The sequence below is a fragment of the Coregonus lavaretus genome (genome assembly GCF_964263955.1).
Source record: "Coregonus lavaretus genome assembly, chromosome: 4".
NCBI lineage: Eukaryota > Metazoa > Chordata > Actinopteri > Salmoniformes > Salmonidae > Coregonus > Coregonus lavaretus.
Window position 1 is genome coordinate 49,027,460 of NC_139991.1, and position 21,543 is coordinate 49,049,002.

Genomic DNA, 21,543 nt, shown 5'->3' on the forward strand with positions numbered 1-21,543 from the left:
ACTGCTAAAGCAACACTCGAGTGGTTTAAGGGGAAACATTTAAATGTCTTGGAATGGCCTAGTCAAAGCCCAGACCTCAATCCAATTGAGAATCTGTGGTATGACTTAAAGATTGCTGTACACCAGCGGAACCCATCCAAGGAGCTGGAGCAGTTTTGCCTTGAAGAATGGGAAAAACCCCAGTGGCTAGATGTGCCAAGCTTATAGAGACATACCCCAAGAGACTTGCAGCTGTATTTGGTGCAAAAGGTGGCTCTACAAAGTATTGACTTTGGGGGGGTGAATAGTTATGCACACTCAAGTTCTGTTCTGTCTTAATTCTTGTTTGTTTCACAATAAAACATATTTTGCATCTTCAAAGTGATAGGCATGATGTGTAAATCAAATGACAAACTCCAAAAAAATCCATTTTAATTTCAGGTTGTAAGGCAACAAAATTGGAAAAATGCCAAGGGGGGTGAATACTTTCGCAAGCCACTGTATAGACACATCCTATGTGTTTTAATCAAATCAACTATATGCACTGAGCTTGTCTGATGCTTGGATGAAATAATTAAGACACACAAATGACTAGAGGGAGTCCGACCGCAATTGATTTGATTGTGCCGGGCATGGCTCAGACTTGCAGCGCTGTGGTAAAAAATAAAAAAAAGACAGCGAGTGACTGTGACTAGCACCCGTTGTCTCTCCTCCCTGCTGCAGCGACCACCACAGAACATCAACAGTGTGTATCGCACTGTCTGTATTGCTGGAGCTGTAACATAATTACAGCCATTTCTGACTGAAAAGTTGTTACCGAAATCCCTAATTTGTTTAGGAAAAACATTCCCTATTCCCTCAACACTTACTCTCTTTACGTGACACGTATGCATCGCATGCACGTGATCAATAGGGCCTGACCTATAGATTATCATAATCACATCAATAAATTGGTTATAACAACCTCTGAACACCGTAACACATGTGACAGCAAAATGGATGCAGAGGACGTGACAAATAAACTCAAAATGGGGGAATGTTTACTGGTTGCTCAGGAGGTAAAGGGGAAGTCAGATGTGTGGAATAAATTTGACTAGTTGCGGAAAATACTGGAGATCAAGAAAAAGAAGGTAAGGAGCAAGCGCTGTGTGCATATTATGTGTGCCAAACGTGCTGTTAGATTCCAATAAAACATTTCTGACCGTTTGGAAGAACGTAAACAACACTACATAAATTATAAGAGTGCCAGAGAGTCTGCTGTAAGGTTTTTGTTTTTGTTTTGGTAAAGCCTTTATTACAGCAGACTAAAAACAGTCGCATTCATTGAACGGTTTAGGCCCATTTATTGTTTACGCTAATTATTCAATGGTCTCTTTGTTATTTTATTTTTAAAATAAAATGCTTGATTGCATTTCAAAACATGAATAACTCGTATGCTGTGTGATGACATGAACAAATAAATGATTGATTGACACAGTAGCCTATATAAGTATTGAAATATAGGCCTAAGTAAGTTATGGTATTAAGAATAAACAGGATGCACTCTTAGGCCTACGGCTTGATGGTCGTTATACAAGGCTGCTATCCTAAGCCTACTAATGATAATGACATTACTTATTATTATAACGATGATCATAATAATAATAATAACAATAAGGAGATCAAGGAAAAAGGAGGGTTATTATTATAATAAATATAATTTCAGACAATTTGGAACAGTGGAAACAACACTAAATAAATTACAAATAATACCAGAGAGGCTGGTCCAGCCTTTATTACAGCATAGCAAAGATTAAAAACAGACGAATTTGTGAAATTGTTTATCCGACGTGGTTGCGTGAGTCTTGGTGCTCACGGAATCAGTAGGCTAATAAACAAACACTCAAACAGGCAACAGAAGCAGGATCTGTCTTATTTCTGTACATATACATGTATGATTTATAAAGCCAGGCACATTTAACAGTTAGGCGATTGATTATAGACCTACTTAAGTTAGTGTTTCCTCTCTCCTCACTTTTCTTAGACAATTAAGGCAAGGGTTGTTTTGTCGTCTCCAAACTCCGTTGCTGCCTCCGCCACATTTTTCTCAACACCAATATGCTGGTTAACTTTGCTATTATGCACATAGCAACATGGTCTAGGAAAAGGCACCAATGGTGCACCGATGTGTTCAGAACCGCGGACAGCGACCACTATCCAACGCGGGAGAACGCACATTTGTTATAAAATAATATTATTGTTATTTGTATTGCACCATTGTTCTTACATAATGTAACAATATACAATTTCAGTAGCACGTCTTAGACTGATGGACTGGGCCATCCCCACGGCCTCCACAATGGATCAGTCCACTCAGACAGGAGCCAATCAACAATGTTTTGTGCTACTGCTCGAGTAAAGAAATCTCGGTCGACCAACAGCCTATCGACCAAACAATCGACAAGTCGACTAAATGGGGTCAACCCTACATTGTTGACAAACATATCAGCTGATTTCAAATGGTTCACCAGCTTCTTTTGCTTGACCCTTCCTGCCTACTGTACACTCTTAGATCTGCATGAACTGGACTGGTAACAATATGGCAAAGTCTTTTCATTCAGCAAGGGGAGAATTAGAAATCCATCAAGGAGAAAGTGACCGGTTTGGAATGGGGTCAGAAGAATGTGGAAAGCTGGAAGGGGAGAAAGCAGCAACCACTCACTGATGTGGATCTCCTGCTGGCTGGTGTAGTCGATGGCCAGCCCCAGAGGCAGTGTGTCGTCGTTATTCTGAGAGACTGGCAGCTCTCCCCTGCTGGCGTCCTCCAGCAGCCACAGCTCCCAGTTGGTCTGAACACCACCACATGGCACAGAGAGGTTACATGACAACACAGACACTCAGTGGCTCACTTGATCAATATCAGTTGGCCTTTGATTAGGGCTTTACTACTCCATAATAATTAATCAGAAGACGCTGAGGCGATGTCTTTCTAAGGCCCAGAGTGAGAATCAAACCAATGCTGATTCACAAATATTACCTTATCCTCTTGCTTGGCGATGACACTGACTTCAATGGAGGCTGCTGATGCGGCAAGAACAACGTCCCTGAAAGAAGAAAAATAACAATGAGAATAAGTGATTCACCAACCTCACGGCTGTTCCTCGAACACTGAAGTTGAGAGCCAGAGGGAAACGGAACAGAGCTTATATGCATACAAAAGCCACTTTCTACAAACAAGAAAATAAAAACGTTCTGCAGACAGGCAGGGCAGAATACAGAGTGAGGACCGTCTCACCAGTCCTCTATGTGGCTGAGGAAGTAGTGGTGCTGTCTCTCTGTGCAGGTGCCGTACACCGGGTCGTTGAAGTTCAGGTACCTCTCCTCCCTCTTCTCTGTCTTTGTCTGTCATAGCAACATGTTAATTGTCAAAATGGTTTCAGTACTAATGAAAAAGGCAAACACATAAACTATCACTTAAGAGGGAAAACATTTCAGTCACTGAGTGAAATGACCCTATTAGTATTATAACAATTAACACTGCAAAATGATCTCATCATTCAGATGTATGACAGAGCAGTGGTACTACTCACAGGGAGGGAGATCACCACCAGTTCAGGAGGTGTTTCCGGACTGCCGTCGGCTGCTGCATACGCCACAGCAAACACAAACGTACTCAGCCACCGCACATCCAGCACTGACAGAGAAAGGACAACACAAAGAAAACCAGAATCTCAAATATATGTTATCTGGCAGGAAAATAAAGGCACTGAAAATAAAAATAAAAGGCAAGGAGGTTTATTGCTTCAGGCCAGCCTGATCTGTCTAGTTTACCTTTGACAGGGTTGTCGGAGCTGTAGAAGCTTGGGCAGGGGATCACTTTCTTCTCCTGAAGCCCCTGTTCAGGAGAGCACAGTCAGAGTCAGACCAGGGCATAATACATCATACACACCAGACTTCACAGGAATAATGAGTGTGTCTACCGTTGTTAATGTATTATACTGAGACTTACTGGAGTGTACTGACTGACTGTTGCATTCATTTTTCCAGCTGCCACTTGCTTTCCTTTGGGACTCCAGCACACTGTGTGAAGGGAGAGGATGACAGAAAGTGAACAAAATTGTATAAAATTACAATTACATGACAAATTACAATAATTTTTGCATGTATACCTCAAAGTGATTACACACTATGTCACACTTACCACAGGTGATGCCCTCTGTGGCAGGTAGCTGGGCCTGCACTGTGACGCTGTCTGTGACCTCCAGCACCATCATGCTGCCGTCAGACAGACAGGCGGCCAGCATGGACACCTGCACTGGGTTCCATTTGAGGTCCTGCACAATTATGCCCAGGCCGGCTCTAGGTCGCAGAGTCGCAAACGGCAACTTCTGCGGTCGGGCCTGGAGAGAGGGGGCAACCATGGAAGTGTTGGGATTAGGTGTGTGGGAAAAATATGGAACTGAAGAAGTGGGGTTGACTAACCTTGGTGTGCTTTCATTTGATATCAAATCATGGACTATGATGAAACCGTATCACTTCATTCTGAAAAAATTAGGTTTTCGGACACTGTCCAAACCCATTAGCAGTGGGAGGTTGTTATGAGAGTTCGTTAATCACCTTGTTGATGAAGGTGCGGACGTCATAGAAGGCCAGCGACAGGCCTGATGCTTCTGACATGCCGCTGACTGACAGGGTGAGCTCATCACTGCTGAGGCCCAGGTTGTGCACAGGCAACTCCACATGAACATCAGCCAAGGCTGCTATCCCCTCAACTGAGAAAGAGGAGAAAGAGAGAGAAGGAGTAAGATTGAGAGAAAAAGGTAAAGTCAAGTTAACTTGGCCAAGGCAAGCCATAACTGTCTTTGCTTATGAAAACTGTACAAGACAGAATGACCAATGTACGGAAAATCTTACCTATTTCATTGGAGTTCCCATCAACTTTGTCTGAAGCTAGGATGTCCCCTGTGAGGTACACCTTGATCTTTCTGTCTAGTCCGACAAATGTCAGTCCAAATTTGTTGGAGACTGCGAGCAGACTTGATCTATCCTTCGGTAGGTCATCAGGTGAATCAAAGACCCGGGTTTTCTTCATTTGCCGGAACTGAAAATCCTGCATAAAATAATAATACAATACTTCATGACTGTGATTGCACTGAATTTAGTCTCATGTAGACTAACGTTACCCGTTTAAGGTCTGTAAAGAACATTTTGACTATGTTAACAACAAGATATTGTTGACAGGACGTGGTGGATTTGTAAATAAGTTAGCTGGTACTTTATTGTAGTATTTCTACCAACGTTGGGATAGCTAGCAGCTGAATGAATGCCTCCTATAATACATGTTCCTAATAGCAAAAACAACATTAGGCGCACCACAGCATTTATAAATGCATGAAACTAACCAGCTAACTTGTAGGTAGCTAATTAGCTGGCATAGCTAGTTACTAAGTTAGTTAACGTTACAGCTGAAGGTCAGTGTTAGACACCCAACTGTACACTGCTAGCTATACACTGTTGTTAATCCATACATTGCTAAATTGTATGGAGACATGTTTGATGTTCATGATGTTGTTGTTAGCTAGTTGAGTCTGCCTTGGCTAGCCATCTTTGACTAAAATATAGGCTAGCTACTAGCTAGCATTGGGCAGTAAGAAATAACGTACTTCAGTTGGAAGACAAAACGAGAACGAGTTAACCCGTCCTTGCTTTTAGCTAGATAGCTATCTAGCGAGCTAACTAACTAGCATAAACACTAGCTGGTTCACAGGCAGACAAACTAAGTTACTTGCTGCGCAAATAAGCTAGCAAGCTAACAAGCTAATGCTACAAGCTAGTTAACGTGCTAGCTACAATAGTTTGCCTACCTTCATTTCCCTTTCGGGAGGAGAGTCAGGGTCTTCACTCATTTTGAAATTAACAGCAGATATAATTATATTGGCAACAACAGAACTTTACAAAATAAACAAGGCTAGCCTTTCGTTTCCACATGAAACGAAACCATATGGCGCTCGAATATTGCGAATTACAATAAGGAAATGACGCACAAATTCATCTGCAAGGCAGAGTAATCAAACCCAGAGCGATTGGCGTGCCTGTTCAGTTCAGACGAGAGTAATCAGCTAAAGACGCACGTGTGACGTTACGTCACTGAATTCAAATTTGGAAGTGTAAATCAGTGGTCCAAACCAGACAGGAGCATCTCATTGAGCAAACCAACCTTGAGCCTGTAAGAGCAAGAAAAAAGTATTGGTAGAATGATGAAAGTTCAACTCAAATCATGTGCAGAATGCCAATAGTCCTGGTAGCCATGATTAGCTGTTCAGGAGTCTTATGGCTTGGGGGAGGAAGCTGTTAAGAAGCCTTTTGGACCTAGACTTGGCGCTCCGGTAACGCCTGCCGTCGGTAGCAGAGAGAACAGTCTATGACTAGGGTGGCTGGAGTCTTTGACAATTTTTAGGGCATTCCTCTGACACCGCCTGGTATAGAGGTCCTGGATGGCAGGAAGCTTGCCCACTTCACGACTGTCTTGGTGTGTTTGGACCATGATAGTTTGTTGGTGACGTGGACACCAAGGAACTTGAAGCTCTCAACCTGTTCCACTACAGCCTGTCGATGAGAATGGGGGCGTGCTCAGTCATATTTTTTCCCCCTATAGTCCACAATCATCTACTTTGTACACACTACGCTCTGTAGTGCCTTGCGGTCAGAGGCCGAGCAGTTGCCATACCAGGCAGTGATGCAACCAGTCAGGATGCTCTCGATGGTGCAGCTGTATAACTTTTTGAGGATCTGAGGACCCATGCCAAATCTTTTCAGTCTCCTGAGGGGGAATAGGCTTTGTCGTGCCCTCTTCACAACTGTCTTGGTGTGTTTGGACCATGATAGTTTGTTGGTGACGTGGACACCAAGGAACTTGAAGCTCTCAACGTGTTCCACTACAGCCCGTCGATGAGAATGGGGGCGTGCTCAGTCCTCTTTTTTTTCCCTGTAGTCCACAATCATCTCCTTTGTCTTCATCACATTGAGGGAGAGGTTGTTATCCTGGCACCACACGGCCAGGTCTCTGACCTCCTCCCTATAGGCTGTCTCATCGTTGTCTGTGATCAGGCCTACCACTGTTGTGTCGTTGGCAAACTTAATGATGGTGTTGGAGTCGTGCCTGGCCATGCAGTCATGGATGAACAGGGAGTACAGGAGGAGACTGAGCACGCACCTCTGAGGGGCCCCCATGTTGAGGATCATCGTGGCAGATGTGTTGTTACCTACCCTTACCACCTGGGGGCGGCCCGTCAGGAAGTCCAGGATCCAGTTGCAGAGGGAGGTGTTTAGCCCCAGGGTCCTTAGCTTAGTGATGAGCTTTGAGGGCAGTATGGTGTTGAACGCTCAGCTGTAGTCAATGAATAGCATTCTCACGTAGGTGTTCCTCTTGAAATAGAGATTGCATCGTCTGTGGATCTGTTGGGGAGGTATGCAAATTGGAGTGGGACTAGGGTTTCTGGGATAATGGTGTTGATGTGAGCCATGACCAGCCTTTCAAAGCACTTCATGGCTACAGACGTGAGTGCTACGGGTCGGTAGTCATTTAGGCAGGTTATCTTAGTGTTCTTGGCCACAGGGACTATGGTGGTCTGCTTGAAACATGTTGCTATTAGAGACTCAGTCAGGGATATGTTGAAAATATCAGTGAAGACACTTGCCAATTGGTCAGTGCATGCTCGGAGTACGCGTCATGGTAATCCGTCTTGCCCTGCGGTTTTGTGAATGTTGACCTGCTTAAAAGTCTTACTCAAATCAAATCAAATCAAATGTTATTGGCCACATGCGCCGAATACAACAGGTGCAGACATTACAGTGAAATGCTTACTTACTGCCCTTAACCAACAGTGTATTTATTTTTAATAAAACAACAACAACAAAATAATTATTTATGCATAGTCCCTTTAACTCTACCCACATGTGCATATTACTTCAACTACCTCAACTTGCCGGGAGCACCGGCTAGTTGAGGTAGTTGAAGTAATATGTACATGTGGGTAGAGTTAAAGTGACTATGCATAAATAATTAACAGAGTAGCAGCAGCGTAAAAAGATGGGGTGGGGCAGATGTGTTGAGGATCAGTGTGGCAGATGTGTTGTTACCTACCCTTACCACCTGGGGGCGGCCCGTCAGGAAGTCCAGGATCCAGTTGCAGAGGGAGGTGTTTAGTCCCAGGATCCTTAGCTTAGTGATGAGCTTTGAGGGCACTATGGAGTACTCACATCGGCTACGGAGAGCGTGATCACATAGTCATCCGGAACAAATCAAATCAAATCAAATCAAATTTTATTGGCCACATGCGCCGAAAACAACAGGTGCAGACATTACAGTGAAATGCTTACTTACTGCCCTTAACCAACAGTGCATTTATTTTTAATAAAAAAGGCACCGGCTAGTTGAGGTAGTTGAAGTAATATGTACATGTGGGTAGAGTTAAAGTGACTATGCAGAAATAATTAACAGAGTAGCAGCAGTGTAAAAAGATGGGGTGGGGGGGGCAGTGCAAATAGTCCGGGTAGCCATGATTAGCTGTTCAGGAGTCTTATGGCTTGGGGGTAGAAGCTGTTGAGAAGTCTTTTGGACCTAGACTTGGCACTCCGGTACCGCTTGCCGTGCGGTAGCAGAGAGAACAGTCTATGACTAGGGTGGCTGGAGTCTTTGACAACTTTGAGGGCCTTCCTCTGACACTGCCTGGTATAGAGGTCCTGGATGGCAGGAAGCTTGGCCCCAGTGATGTACTGAGCCGTACGCACTACCCTCTGTAGTGCCTTGCGGTCAGAAGCCAAGCAGTTGCCATACCAGGCAGTGATGTAACCAGTCAGGATGCTCTTGATGGTGCAGCTGTAGAATATTTTGAGGATCTGAGGACCCATGCCAAATCTTTTCAGTCTCCTGAGGGGGAATAGGCTTTGTCGTGCCCTCTTCACGAATGTCTTGGTGTGTTTGGACCATGATACACAGCTGATGCTCTCATGCATGCTTCAGTGTTGCTTGCCTAGAAGCGAGCATAGAAGTGATTTAGCTCGTCTGGTAGGCTTGTGTCACTGGGCAGTTCGCGGCTGTGCTTCCCTTTGTAGTCTGTAATAGTTTTCAAGCCGTGCCACATCCGACGAGCGTCGGAGCTGGTGTAGTACGATTCAATCTTAGTCCTGTATTGAGTCTTTGCCTGTTTGATGGTTCGTCGGAGGGCATAGTGGGATTTCTTATAAGCGTCTGGGTTAGAGTCCCGCTCCTTGAATGCGGCAGCTCTACCCTTTAGCTCAGTGTGGATGTTGCCTGTAATCCATGGCTTCTGGTTGGGGTATGTACGTACGGTCACTGTGGGGACGACGTCATCGATGCACTTATTGATGAAGCCAGTGACTGATGTGGTGTACTCTTCAATGCTATCGGAAGAATCCCGGAACATATTCCAGTCTGTGCTAGAAAAACAGTCCTGTAGCTTAGCATCTGTGTCGAAGTTACAGATTAAATGCTGTTTGACATTTTATTTAACAATCATCAAAAGGGTTGGCTACCCAGTAAGCTAGCTAGCTGGGGCCAAGCTTCCTGCCATCCAGGACCTCTATACCAAGCGGTGTCAGAGGAAGGCCCTAAAAATTGCCAAAGACTCCAGCCACCCTAGTCATAGACTGTTCTCTCTGCTACCGCACGACAAGAGGTACTGGAGTGCCAAGTCTAGGTCCAAAAGGATCCTTAACAGCTTCTACACCCAAGCCATAAAACTGCTGAACAGCTAATCAAATGGTTACCCGGACTATTGGCATTGAGCTCCCCTATTTTTACGCTGCTGCTACTCGCTGTTTATTATCAATGCATAGTCACTTTACCCCTACCTATATGTACATATTACCTCAATTACCTCCTTGACTAGCCTGTACCCCCGCACATTGACTCGGTACCGGTACCCCCTGTATATAGCCTCATTATTGTTATTTTATTGTGTTACTTCTTTTTTTTTGGGGGGGGGGGGGGTTGTAAATATTTTCTTAACTCTTATTTTTCTTAAAACTGCATTGTTGGTTAAGGGCTTGTAAGTAGGCGTTTCACGGTAAGGTCTACACCTGTTGTATTCGGCAAATGTGACAAATAAAATGTGATTTGATTTGAGGCTGAAAATATTTGGTATGGGCCCTCAGAACCTCAAAAAAGTTATTCAACTGCACCATCGAGAGCATCTTGGAATCTGACCGCAAGGCGCTACAGAGGGTAGTGCGTACGGCCCAGTATACCACTGGGGCCAAGCTCCGTGTAACACCCTGGCTCTGGGACTCTATATGTTGAGCCAGGGTGTGTTCTTTCTATGTGGTGTATTTCTATGTTGGGAGTTCTAGTTTGTTTATTTCTATGTTGGCCTGAGTGACTCCCAATCAGAGGCAACGAGTGTCAGCTGTGGCTGGTTGTCTCTGATTGGGAGCCATATTTAACTGTCTGTTTTTCCCTTTGTGTTTGTGGGTTCTTGTTCCGTGTTGGTCTATGTTACCTAGGACGTTACGAGTCGTTTGTTGTTTTGTTCATTGTCAGTATTTATCACTAAAGGTAAATAAACATGTTCGTTCATCACGCTGCGCCTTGGTCCTCCTCTGTATACGACGATCGTGACAGAAGAACCCACCATACAAGGACCAAGCAGCGTGTCCAGGAGCAGGCAGACTGGACATGGGAGGAAGCGCCGGGGAAGGAGATGGAGAGGTTGGCGATGGCCCAGGTGGGCAAATCGTGGTCCTGGGAGGACATGCTCGGGGGCAAAGGGCCATGGGCTAGGATTAAGGCCCTGGCGAGAGAGGAGCAGCGGCGTCAGCAGTGTCATCGTCGGACGGACGAGAGGCAACCCAAAAAAAATTGTTTGGGGGGGCACACGGCATGGGCGGCTGGGCAGCAGGAGGCTGCCACAGGGCGATTTGGAGAGGAGGCCACCGGGTTTGGGGGGCCAGAAGGCAGGTTGGCGGAGCCTGGATGGAGAGCAGAGCCAACTCCCCGTACTCAGGCATGGCAGCATGAGACTGGTCAGGTTCCGGGGTATGCGGAGCTGCGTACTGTGCCACGAGTGGTCCGGCATAGTCCGGTACGTCCTGTGTGAGCACCCCGCACGTGTTGTGCGAAGGTGGGCATGCAGCCAGGACGGAGTGTGCCGGCTCAGCGCTCGTGGCCTCCAGTGCCTCTCCTCGGTCCCGGATATCCTGCGCCAGTGTCACGTGCTGTTATGCCAGTACGGGTACACAGCCCTGTACGTCCTATGCTGATGCCTCACACAGAGTGTGTGAAGGTAGGCATTCAGCCAGGACGGGTTGTGGCAGCTCTTCACTCCAGGTCTCCTATCCGTCTCCACAGCCCGGCTCGGCCTGTCCCTGCTCCACGCACCAAGCCAGGGGTGCGCATCGTCAGCCCGGTCCGGCCTGTCCCTGCTCCTCGCACCAAGCCTACGGTGTGCGTCGCCAGCCCGGTCCGGCCTGTCCCTGCTCCACGCACCAAGCCTATGGTGTGCGTCGCCATCCCGGTCCGGCCTGTCCCTGCTCCACGCACCAGGCCTACGGTGTGCGTCGCCAGCCCGGTCCGGCCTGTCCCTGCTCCTCGCACCAAGCCTACGGTGTGCGTCGCCAGCCCGGTCCGGCCTGTCCCTGCTCCTCGCACCAAGCCTACGGTGTGCGTCGCCAGCCCGGTCCGGCCTGTCCCTGCTCCACGCACCAAGCCTACGGGGTGCGTCGCCAGCCCGGTCCGGCCTGTCCCTGCTCCTCGCACCAAGCCTACGGTGTGCGTCGCCAGCCCGGTCCGGCCTGTTCCTACTCCACGCACCAAGCCAGGGGTGCGCATCGTCAGCCCGGTCCGGCCTGTCCCTGCTCCTCGCACCAAGCCTACGGTGTGCGTCGCCAGCCCGGTCCGGCCTGTTCCTACTCCACGCACCAAGCCAGGGGTGCGCATCGTCAGCCCGGTCCGGCCCGTTCCTACTCCACGCACCAAGCCAGGGGTGCGAGTCGTCAGCCCGGTTCGGCCCGTTCCTACTCCACGCACCAAGCCAGGGGTGCGAGTCGTCAGCCCGGTCCGGCCCGTTCCGGCTCCACGCACCAAGCCAGGGGTGCGCGTCGTCAGTCCAGCACAACCCGTGCCTGGGTCACCGGTCAACTGCTCCACTACGGAGCTGAAGCTAACCGCTCCTGCTACGTCCAGTTCAGCTCCAGCCAGCGGGGCCAGACCGGACCAGGGGCGCTATGGGGGGTTTATTGGAGGGTGGTGGGCAAGGCCGGAGCCAGAACCGCCGCCGAGGAGGAATGCCCACCCAGCCCTCCCCTGTTTTGCTCTAGTCCGCGCCTTTAGGGGGGGGGTACTGTAACACCCTGGCTCTGGGACTCTATATGTTGAGCCAGGGTGTGTTCTTTCTATGTGGTGTATTTCTATGTTGGGAGTTCTAGTTTGTTTATTTCTATGTTGGCCTGAGTGACTCCCAATCAGAGGCAACGAGTGTCAGCTGTGGCTGGTTGTCTCTGATTGGGAGCCATATTTAACTGTCTGTTTTTCCCTTTGTGTTTGTGGGTTCTTGTTCCGTGTTGGTCTATGTTACCTAGGACGTTACGAGTCGTTTGTTGTTTTGTTCATTGTCAGTATTTATCACTAAAGGTAAATAAACATGTTCGTTCATCACGCTGCGCCTTGGTCCTCCTCTGTATACGACGATCGTGACACTCCGTGCCATCCAGGACCTCTATACCAGTCGGTGTCAGATGAAGGCCCAGGATTTTTTCAAAGACTCCAGCCACCCAAGCCACAGACTTTTCTCTCTGCATACTGATGCCACACACACACACCTACACTCACCCCCCCCCCCCCACACACACACACACACACACACTTAGCTCCATTCCGTTACTTTTTTATCCTGAATAACTTCCCCAGTCCTTAACAATTACAAGCATACCCATAACATGATGCATCCACCACTATGCGTGAAAATATGGAGAGTGATACTCAGAAACTTAAATCCGTTCTACCTAATTTCTACCAGCATGTTAAATGTGCAACCAGAGGAAAAAAAACTCTAGACCACCTTTACTCCACACACGCATACAAAGCTCTCCCTCGCCCTCCATTTGGCAAATCTGACCATAACTCTATCCTCCTGATTCCTGCTTATAAGCAAAAACTAAAGCAGGAAGCACCAGTGACTCGGTTAATAAAAAAGTGGTCAGATGACGCAGATGCTAAGCTACAGGACTGTTTTGCTAGCACAGACTGGAACATGTTCCGGGATTCTTCAGATAGCATTGAGGAGTACACCACATCAGTCACTGGCTTCATCAATAAGTGCATCGATGATGTTGTCCCCACAGTGACCGTACGTACATACCCCAACCAGAAGCCATGGATTACAGGAAACATCAGCACTGAGCTAAAGGGTAGAGCTGCCGCTTTCAAGGAGCGGGACTCTAACCCGGACGCTTATAAGAAATCCCGCTATGCCCTCCGACGAACCATCAAACAGGCAAAGAGTCAATACAGGACTAAGATTGAATCGTACTACACCGGCTCTGACGCTCGTTGGATGTGGCAGGGCTTGACAACTATTACAGACTACAAAGGGAAGCACAGCCGCGAGCTTCCCAGTGACACAAGCCTACCAGACGAGCTAAACCACTTCTATGCTTGCTTCGAGGCAAGCAACACTGAAGCATGCATGAGAGCACCAGCTGTTCCAGATGACTATGTGAACACGCTCTCCGTAGCCGATGTGAGTAAGACTTTTAAGCAGGTCAAGATTCACAAGGCCGCAGGGCCAGACGGATTACCAGGACGTGTACTCTGAGCATGTGCTGACCAACTGGCAAGTGTCTTCACTGACATTTTCAACATATCCCTGACTGAGTCTGTAACATGTTTCAAGCAGACCACCATGCTTCCTGCCATCCAGGACCTCTATACCAGGCGGTGTCAGAGGAAGGCCCTCAAAATTGTCAAAGACTCCAGCCACCCTAGTCATAGACTGTTCTCTCTGCTACCGCACGGCAAGCGGTACCGGAGTGCCAAGTCTAGGTCCAAAAGACTTCTCAACAGCTTCTACCCCCAAGCCATAAGAATCCTGAGCAGCTAATCATGGCTACCCGGACTATTTGCACTGCCCCCCCTTTCCATATTTTTACGCTGCTGCTACTCTGTTAATTATTTATGCATAGTCACTTTAACTCTACCCACATGTACATATTACTTCAACTACCTCAACTAGCCGGTGCCCCCGCACATTAACTCTGCACCGGTACCCCCCTGTATATATAGCCTCCCTACTGTTATTTTATTTTACCTCTGCTCTTTTTTTCTCAACACTTTTTTGTTGTTGTTTTATTTTACTTTTGTATTAAAAATAAATGCACTGTTGGTTAAGGGCTGTAAGTAAGCATTTCACTGTAATGTCTGCACCTGTTGTATTCGGCGCATGTGGCCAATAAAATTTGATTTGATTTGATTTGATAATGTGTTGTATTGGATTTGCCCCAAACGTAACGCTTTGTATTCAGGACAAAAAGTTAATTGCTTTGCCACATTTTTTGCATTATTACTTTAGTGCCTTATTGCAAACAGGATGCATGTTTTGGAATATTTTTATTCTGTACAAGCTTCATTATTTTCATTCTGTCAATTAGGTTAGTATTGTGGAGTAACTACAATGTTGTTGACCCATCCTCTATTTTCTCCTATCACAGCCATTAAACTCTGTAACTGTTTTAAAGTCACCATTGTCCTCATGGTGAAATGCCTGAGCAGTTTCCTTCCTCTCCGACAACTGAGTTAGGAAGGACACCTGTATCTTTGTAGTGACTGAGCGTATTGATACACCATCCAAAGTGTAATTAATAACTTCACTATGCTCAAAGTGGTATTCCATGTCTGCTTTTTCAATTTTTATCCATCTACTAATAGGTGCCCTTCTTTGCGAGACATTGGAAAACCTCCTTGGTCTTTGTGGTTGAACCTGTGTTTGAAATTCACTGCTTGACTGAGGGACCATACAGATAATTGTATGTGTGTGGTACAGAGATGAGGTAGTCAACTCATGCTTTTACTCCTGAACTTATTTAGGCTTGCCATAACAAAGTGGTTGAATACTTATTGACTCAAGACATTTCAGCTTTTAATTTTTAATTAATTTTAAAAAATGTTATTTTAAAAAATCCACTTTGACATTATGGGTACTGTGTGTAGGCCAGTGACCAAAACATCTAAATTGAATCAATTTTAAATTCAGGCTGTAACACAACAAAATGTGGAAAAAGTCAAGGGTTGTGTATACATTCTGAAGGAACTGTATATATAGCCATGCTATTTTTACTCGTTATTTTTATTTGTTATTCACTTTGTATTTAATCCTAGTGTCACCATTTACATTTTTTTAATCTTATCTTTAACTCTGTATTGTTGAAGGAATCATTTCAGTTAGTCTACACCTGTGACCTTTTTTTTCTTCTTTTTCCCCCACATTGTTTCAACAACATTGATTCAAGCAGTTTATGGCCGGTGGGAATTTTGCTGTTTTAAAGCAAATTTCTTGCAATTCTACACATATTGCCTTTGGGTGATTGAACCTATCATATCCCCCCTTGGCCTTGGCTTTGTCCTAATAGCTTTTTATTTTCCAAACTGTTGTGTGAGTAAAAGTGATACACCTGAGCAGGGGTATTCCAATCTTACCCTATGATCGAGGTGGGGAGCACTGCTGGTTCTGTTCTACCTGATAATTAATTGCACCTACCTGGTGTCCCAGGTCTAAATCAGTCCCTGATAAAAGGGAAAGAATAATAATAATACAAATAAGCAGTGAAACTGCATCCAGGTCTAGATTTGAATTTGAGGGACCTAGAGTAACTACAAATCAGTCTGAGAAACCTATTTGTTTCCAGAGTTTTCTCAACCCTGTATAGGACTAGCATGTTCAACAAGGACTGGTACATGTTGAGGTGGCCTATTTAATAAAAATAATAATGACAAACGGGATATAAAACAAGAAGACGGAATATATGGTGAAGTAAGGAGTTTTATTAGAAGGCAGACTTCTCAGTATTGCATTTGAAAGAAATCAGTTACTCTTGAACTACACAATGTCAACCTCAAATAAAACTGGTGGTGGAAGGAAAAAACATATTTGGAATGGAGAATTTCTATTCTTTATGCAACATCAAAAGTAGCATCTTGTGTTTCTCTTGTATATATTATTGATGCTTGAGTCAGAAGGCGCATATACATTTTATTCATTGTCTTTTAAAATATAAAGCAGTGACAGAGTTCCACCCCCATTAAAACCAAAGTCTCCCCTCCCATTTTGCCAGGTTCCAGCTTAATGGAACCCAATCTCTCAGACATCGACAAATGTCAAAAGTCACTTCCCACTGGGCACTGGCATCAATTTAACATCTATTCCACGTTGGTTCAACGTCATTTCATTGAAATTATGTGGAAACAACGATGATTCAACCAGTGTGTGCCCCGTGGGTTGTCATATAAGCCTAGATTTGTCAAGTAGGCTAAGTTACCCCAAAGTGCTGCTCTAGGATCAGCTTAAACTATCCTCATCCTGACCATGACATTTAGGAGTAAAAAACACAGCAGGTCCTGAATCAATCAGGTTCTCAATCAAATCTACTGTAGCTGAGAGAGGTGCGCCGAGAACATGCAGTTGCCTAGGCAACCCTGAGTGCCGGAGTTGGCACTGCCACAGGCCTCCGCTCTGGAAGCAACAAGGCAGGAATTAGCAGGAGCCCAGCTATTGATGACACATGTCCCATAGTGCAGGTGGGTCTTCCCTGTTCTGATTGTCAGCGCTCTAAGAACATGGCTTTAAAGGTTGCTCCCAGAGACTTAAGACTGTCGTCCAACCTTCACTCTTACATTTTGAAATATTTTTTAATTCGATAATTTATTTGTAAAGTGCTGGCATTATGTCCAAAGACAAACAAACAATCTTAGTGCAGTTATTTTCCGAGTCTGTCTATAGGTTCACATGCACATCCATTACTGTTGTCAGTCTTACGATACCTCAAACCTTACTGTAGTTATTACAATTTCTGTAAGCTGGGTGGATTTATGCAAACGGTCAGTAGGAGGTTTTGTATCGGTAGACAAAATGCACTAAAATATGGTCTTCTTCTTTGTCATAGGCTCAGAGCCGACCATAGCAAAGAGCCTGATATACCTTTGAAATGAAATGCATGGTGTGTCTAGATCATAGACTTCAGTTATGTAGGACTAATGGGCATCTCAATGTTTCAGCATGCATTATATTACAGTCATTGAACAAAGACCTGTTGTTATGGACGCTGATCCTAAGAAGAAACACACAGGGATTTCCTGATGGATTTCGTCAATCGGCAATCCATATGAAAGGACCTGTAGTTAGTGTAGACCCTCTCCTTCCAGGACCACCACACTAGAGGAATGAGATAGAGCGCTGTATAAGTGGGTACTGTAGGAATTGGGTAACCAAATGGCACACAAAGCAGTTGGTACGGGGAAAACTTAACAGCTCAGTGTAGACTACTTTGTGCAGACCTTGCACAGCGCATTGTTAAATTGGTGGACCTCAGCACCCATTCACTACAATCCCATATTCTTTCCTGCTCATTGTGTTCACACAGTTTTGTTGGACAAGCTGGACTAAAATGCAGTTTCAGATTAGTGCTGATTTCTGGTAGCCAAGAGGCCTCTATTTGAAGAAATAGCGAAGTGCTACACTAAGTAAACATTGTAAATTAGAACATTATATTATGTTACATACATATGTGACAGCATTCTTTTCAGCCACCACAAACAGAGCTCACTCTCTTTAGGTTAGCCATAACATTCTCTGAGTTTCACTCAGTTTTCTAGTGCAACATCATTTCATTTCCAACTTCACCCCCACAAAAAGTGGGGTTTGTGTTTGTTTGTTTTTTGTATGGCTGGGACATATTTAGGTACAACAGATGCAGTAAGGCAGGCAGGAAGTGAATCAGATATAAACAGGTTGAAGGTTGAAGCAAAAACGTAAATAAACAAAGACAATGTATAAAAACAAGGGTTCCTATGGGTAAAGTTTGTACTACTGTAGTCTACTCCACGGCTCATCTGAAGCTTTTCCAGTCTGTCGTCATTTATGGTGATAACTGTTTCAGTGTGTGATATATATTTCAGATTGATCAAGTCTACATGTTGTTCAGGTGGTTTTGAAATAACAAAGTGACACCAACAACTAAATATTCTGCTACTCAGGCAGTATAGACCACTACTGACAAGAAGTGGAGTAAACTTGGTTGTTATTTGATCCAGTAGCATGAAACTAACACAGGTTTCTATTCTACTGTATGTGATAATATGCCACTATTCTAGCCTGTCAGAATTGCTAAACCTATACAAACATGCCCATGCAAAATGTCACAGTATTGTGTTTCTTGAGTTGACACATATTGTGCTGCAATTCAAGAAGGCAAATGGATTGGAACTAAAGTCCAGAATATGGAGCGATTTCAGTGCCAACAGAAATTGTGTTTGAATTCCATACTTTTGTATTTGTATTAGGATATTTAATTCAAATTTAATATTCTTGAATTTGTAATGCACAAATTGAATCATTTAATTCATAAATTGAACTTTTATTTCATGATTTGAAAATGAATTGAATGAATATTGCATTCAGTTTTAAAATGTGATTTAAATTTAAATGTATATTCAAATTCAATATTTATATATTTAGTTTCAATATGGTAGATATTGTATTAATTGTCTGTGTATCTAGCCGTTTTAGCTATGAGCTATTATAACCCCATTCCTGAAAGCTAAGACTCTCTGGAACATGGACATGCCTTCTGTTCCCCTCTATGATGATCACAGGTGCGCAGGAAACGTTAGAAGGGAGTGTCACAAAAAAATGCTATTTGGCCCCCATAAGAATATAGTTGAATAGCCCTGTCATAGCCCTTCTAAGGATAGCCTTTCCGCTCCCTATTTAATCTTGCTCTTGTGACTGAAAGAGTTTGAACCAGGTCTCCTGCATGTCACAAGACTGTGTTATCCCACTTAGCTAAAGCCTAGAAATGTGATTTGATTTTGATTATAGGTATAAATTCAGGAAGTTCATGTAAAGGACGACGCGCTGCTTGCTTAAAGAAAACTCCACTCAAACTATATTTAGGATTTTTTTTCATTAGTCCACTGTTGATACAGTCCCAAAATGTTTTGCATGTCAGCAGTCAAGCTTTCAAGATATAAGATTTTCAAAAAGCAAAGTGTCACTTGCCAGGTGTTTTGCGTCATATGATGCATTTTGTATCATATGAGTATTAATGAACCACGCTCTTTTGATGAGTAACCTTGCTGGAGACTTTAAGACTTGTGTTAGCTTCCTGAACTCATCCCTATGAGCTTTAGCTATGTGGGTTAACACAGTCTTGTGACATGCAGGAGACTTGGATCTAACCCAGTCAGTCACAAGAACAAGATTAAATAGGGAGTGGAAAGGATATCCTTGGAAGGGCTATGTCAGGGCTATTCTACTATATTCTTATGGGGACCAAATAGCATTTTTTTGTGACACTCCCTTCTAACGTTTCCTGCGCACCTGTGATCATCATAGAGGGGAACAGAAGGCATGTCCATGTTCCAGAGAGTCTTAGCTTTCAGGAATGGGGTTATAATAGCTCATAGCTAAAACGGCTAGAGACAAATTCATAGGAAGAAAATAATTTAAACATGCCACATTGGCTTCAGAAACCACCAGAAGCTTCTGTTTACCACAGAGAGCATCTGTTCTCCTCTACCTGGCTGGAAAAGTACCAGAATGTTGTCTGTGGTTTAGAATCTACATTTTTGGAACTGAATTTGAAACTAAATCTGAATTCATCTGAGAAATTGAATGTATGAATTAAACTTTGATAAACTTGAAATTATAGTTTGTACATTTGATAAACAGACAATGAATGTAATATCTACCATATTGAAACTGAATATATAAATATTGAATTTGAATATAAATTTAAATTTAAATCAAATTTTTAAACTGAATGCAATTTAATTCAATTCAGTTTCAAATCATGAAATACAAGTTCAATTTATGAATTCAATGATTCAGTTTGTGCATTACAAATTCAAAAATATTAAATTGAAATGTAATATCCTAACACAAATAAAAATTATGGAATTCAAATACAATTTCGGTTTGCACTGAAATCGCTCCATACCAGAGTCTTATTATTATTATTTGCTTACAGGAACACACAGTGTTCTGTAATCATGACTCTAATAAAGCTAGTTTAATTATTTGTCCCAAAGCAAACAGATGGTGATTAAGCACAATACTCTCTTCCCCTGGAGTCCCGATTAAGGCACTGATCCCCTGCCCCTTCTTCAGAACAGGACACGTATCAACACAGGAAAACCCCCCTACCTAATGACAGTATTTCACCGGAAAGCCATTTCTCTTCCCTTAGAGCCAGTAGTGGTTGCACATGCAAATCGAGAAAGCAGTTATTACCTATATAACAGGTTTGGTATACAGACTGTCTATCCGTCCTATCTTATTAGTGAGTTGCAACAAGCAGGTTTAATTATAGATGAGATTAAGAACAAGGAACATAATTGGTTTCTTGTTGGGGATGTAGATAGAATAAGTGAACAACCTATCAATAGGCCAACAAACATGGCTAGTTAGACTGTATATCTGGGGATTCACCGACATCGGCAGACATATTCACAATCCTTCTTTATTGAAATCACACAGCAGCTCCAGTGCCCTTAAGATGGAAGGTCAGTCACCTTTCTTTCAAATAATTGTTAATGTTATTCCATTCTCCGGCCCACTTTATATGATCATATACAACACTGTACAAGCTGCTAGAAAATAATTTTATCTTGTGGCACCAAGATCCCGTACTTTACTGTACAGTAATGTTCCTCTGCTCTACCAAGGCTAGAAACACGCTGAAGCAGTGCTACAGTTTACATTCACCCACAGCTCAAACAACCACTCACTCATCCCCCTTCCATGCAGGTCACATTTCTCCAAAGATACTCTTGTAAACGTTTTTGTTTTCTCATTACCTAGCTAGTGCAATTATACATCTGTGCTCCTTATTACAGAAACAGGACCATGTTAAAGCTTACCCCAAATAACCATACAACAGGATCATATAGATATTAAACACAACACAACTGGCCCAATCTTGAAAATGGCTCATATAATAAAGCATTTGAATTTGATAGAGGATATGTGATCTTGTTTGTGCTCTCTTGTTTCATTGCTATGTTATCCCAAGCCAGTATGATAACTGGCAGCGTTTTGAAAGTTGGCCCAGTGTAGGATGTAGTCGAAAGACATTGGGGACAAAACGATCTTTGTTTCTGAAACCAGATCAATCTTGTTTTTTAGTAAATATAGACGTTTCCAGAACAAAAACATCTAACAAACATGATGTGCTTTCCCATCATGCAATTATTAAACAAAAATTAAAAGCAAAGCTTTTCAAAAGCTTTTCAAATTATTGTCTTGGAAGTTGATTAAACCTCATGTTTTTAACCAGGTGTTATGATCAAGTACACAT

General features: G+C 43.9%; 1 protein-coding gene across 2 annotated transcripts in view; it reads right to left on the bottom strand.

The window, feature by feature from the left end:
• LOC311128162 (nuclear pore complex protein Nup214-like) overlaps nt 1-5,959 on the bottom strand; it is a gene marked incomplete at its 3' end in the record, with an annotated part of 68,534 nt that extends 62,575 nt beyond the window's left edge. For both annotated transcript variants that reach the window (XM_084160150.1, XM_084160149.1), the window contains exons 1-10: nt 5,823-5,959; nt 4,873-5,068; nt 4,576-4,730; nt 4,160-4,358; nt 3,968-4,038; nt 3,790-3,853; nt 3,549-3,652; nt 3,254-3,360; nt 2,996-3,062; nt 2,681-2,807 (exon numbers count right to left, since the gene is read on the bottom strand). In XM_084160150.1, the coding sequence (XP_084016276.1) occupies nt 2,681-2,807; nt 2,996-3,062; nt 3,254-3,360; nt 3,549-3,652; nt 3,790-3,853; nt 3,968-4,038; nt 4,160-4,358; nt 4,576-4,730; nt 4,873-5,068; nt 5,823-5,864 (1,132 nt within the window). In that variant the 5' untranslated portion in view covers nt 5,865-5,959. The remainder of the gene's footprint in view (nt 1-2,680; nt 2,808-2,995; nt 3,063-3,253; nt 3,361-3,548; nt 3,653-3,789; nt 3,854-3,967; nt 4,039-4,159; nt 4,359-4,575; nt 4,731-4,872; nt 5,069-5,822) is intronic.
• Nucleotides 5,960-21,543: the final 15,584 nt, after the last annotated feature.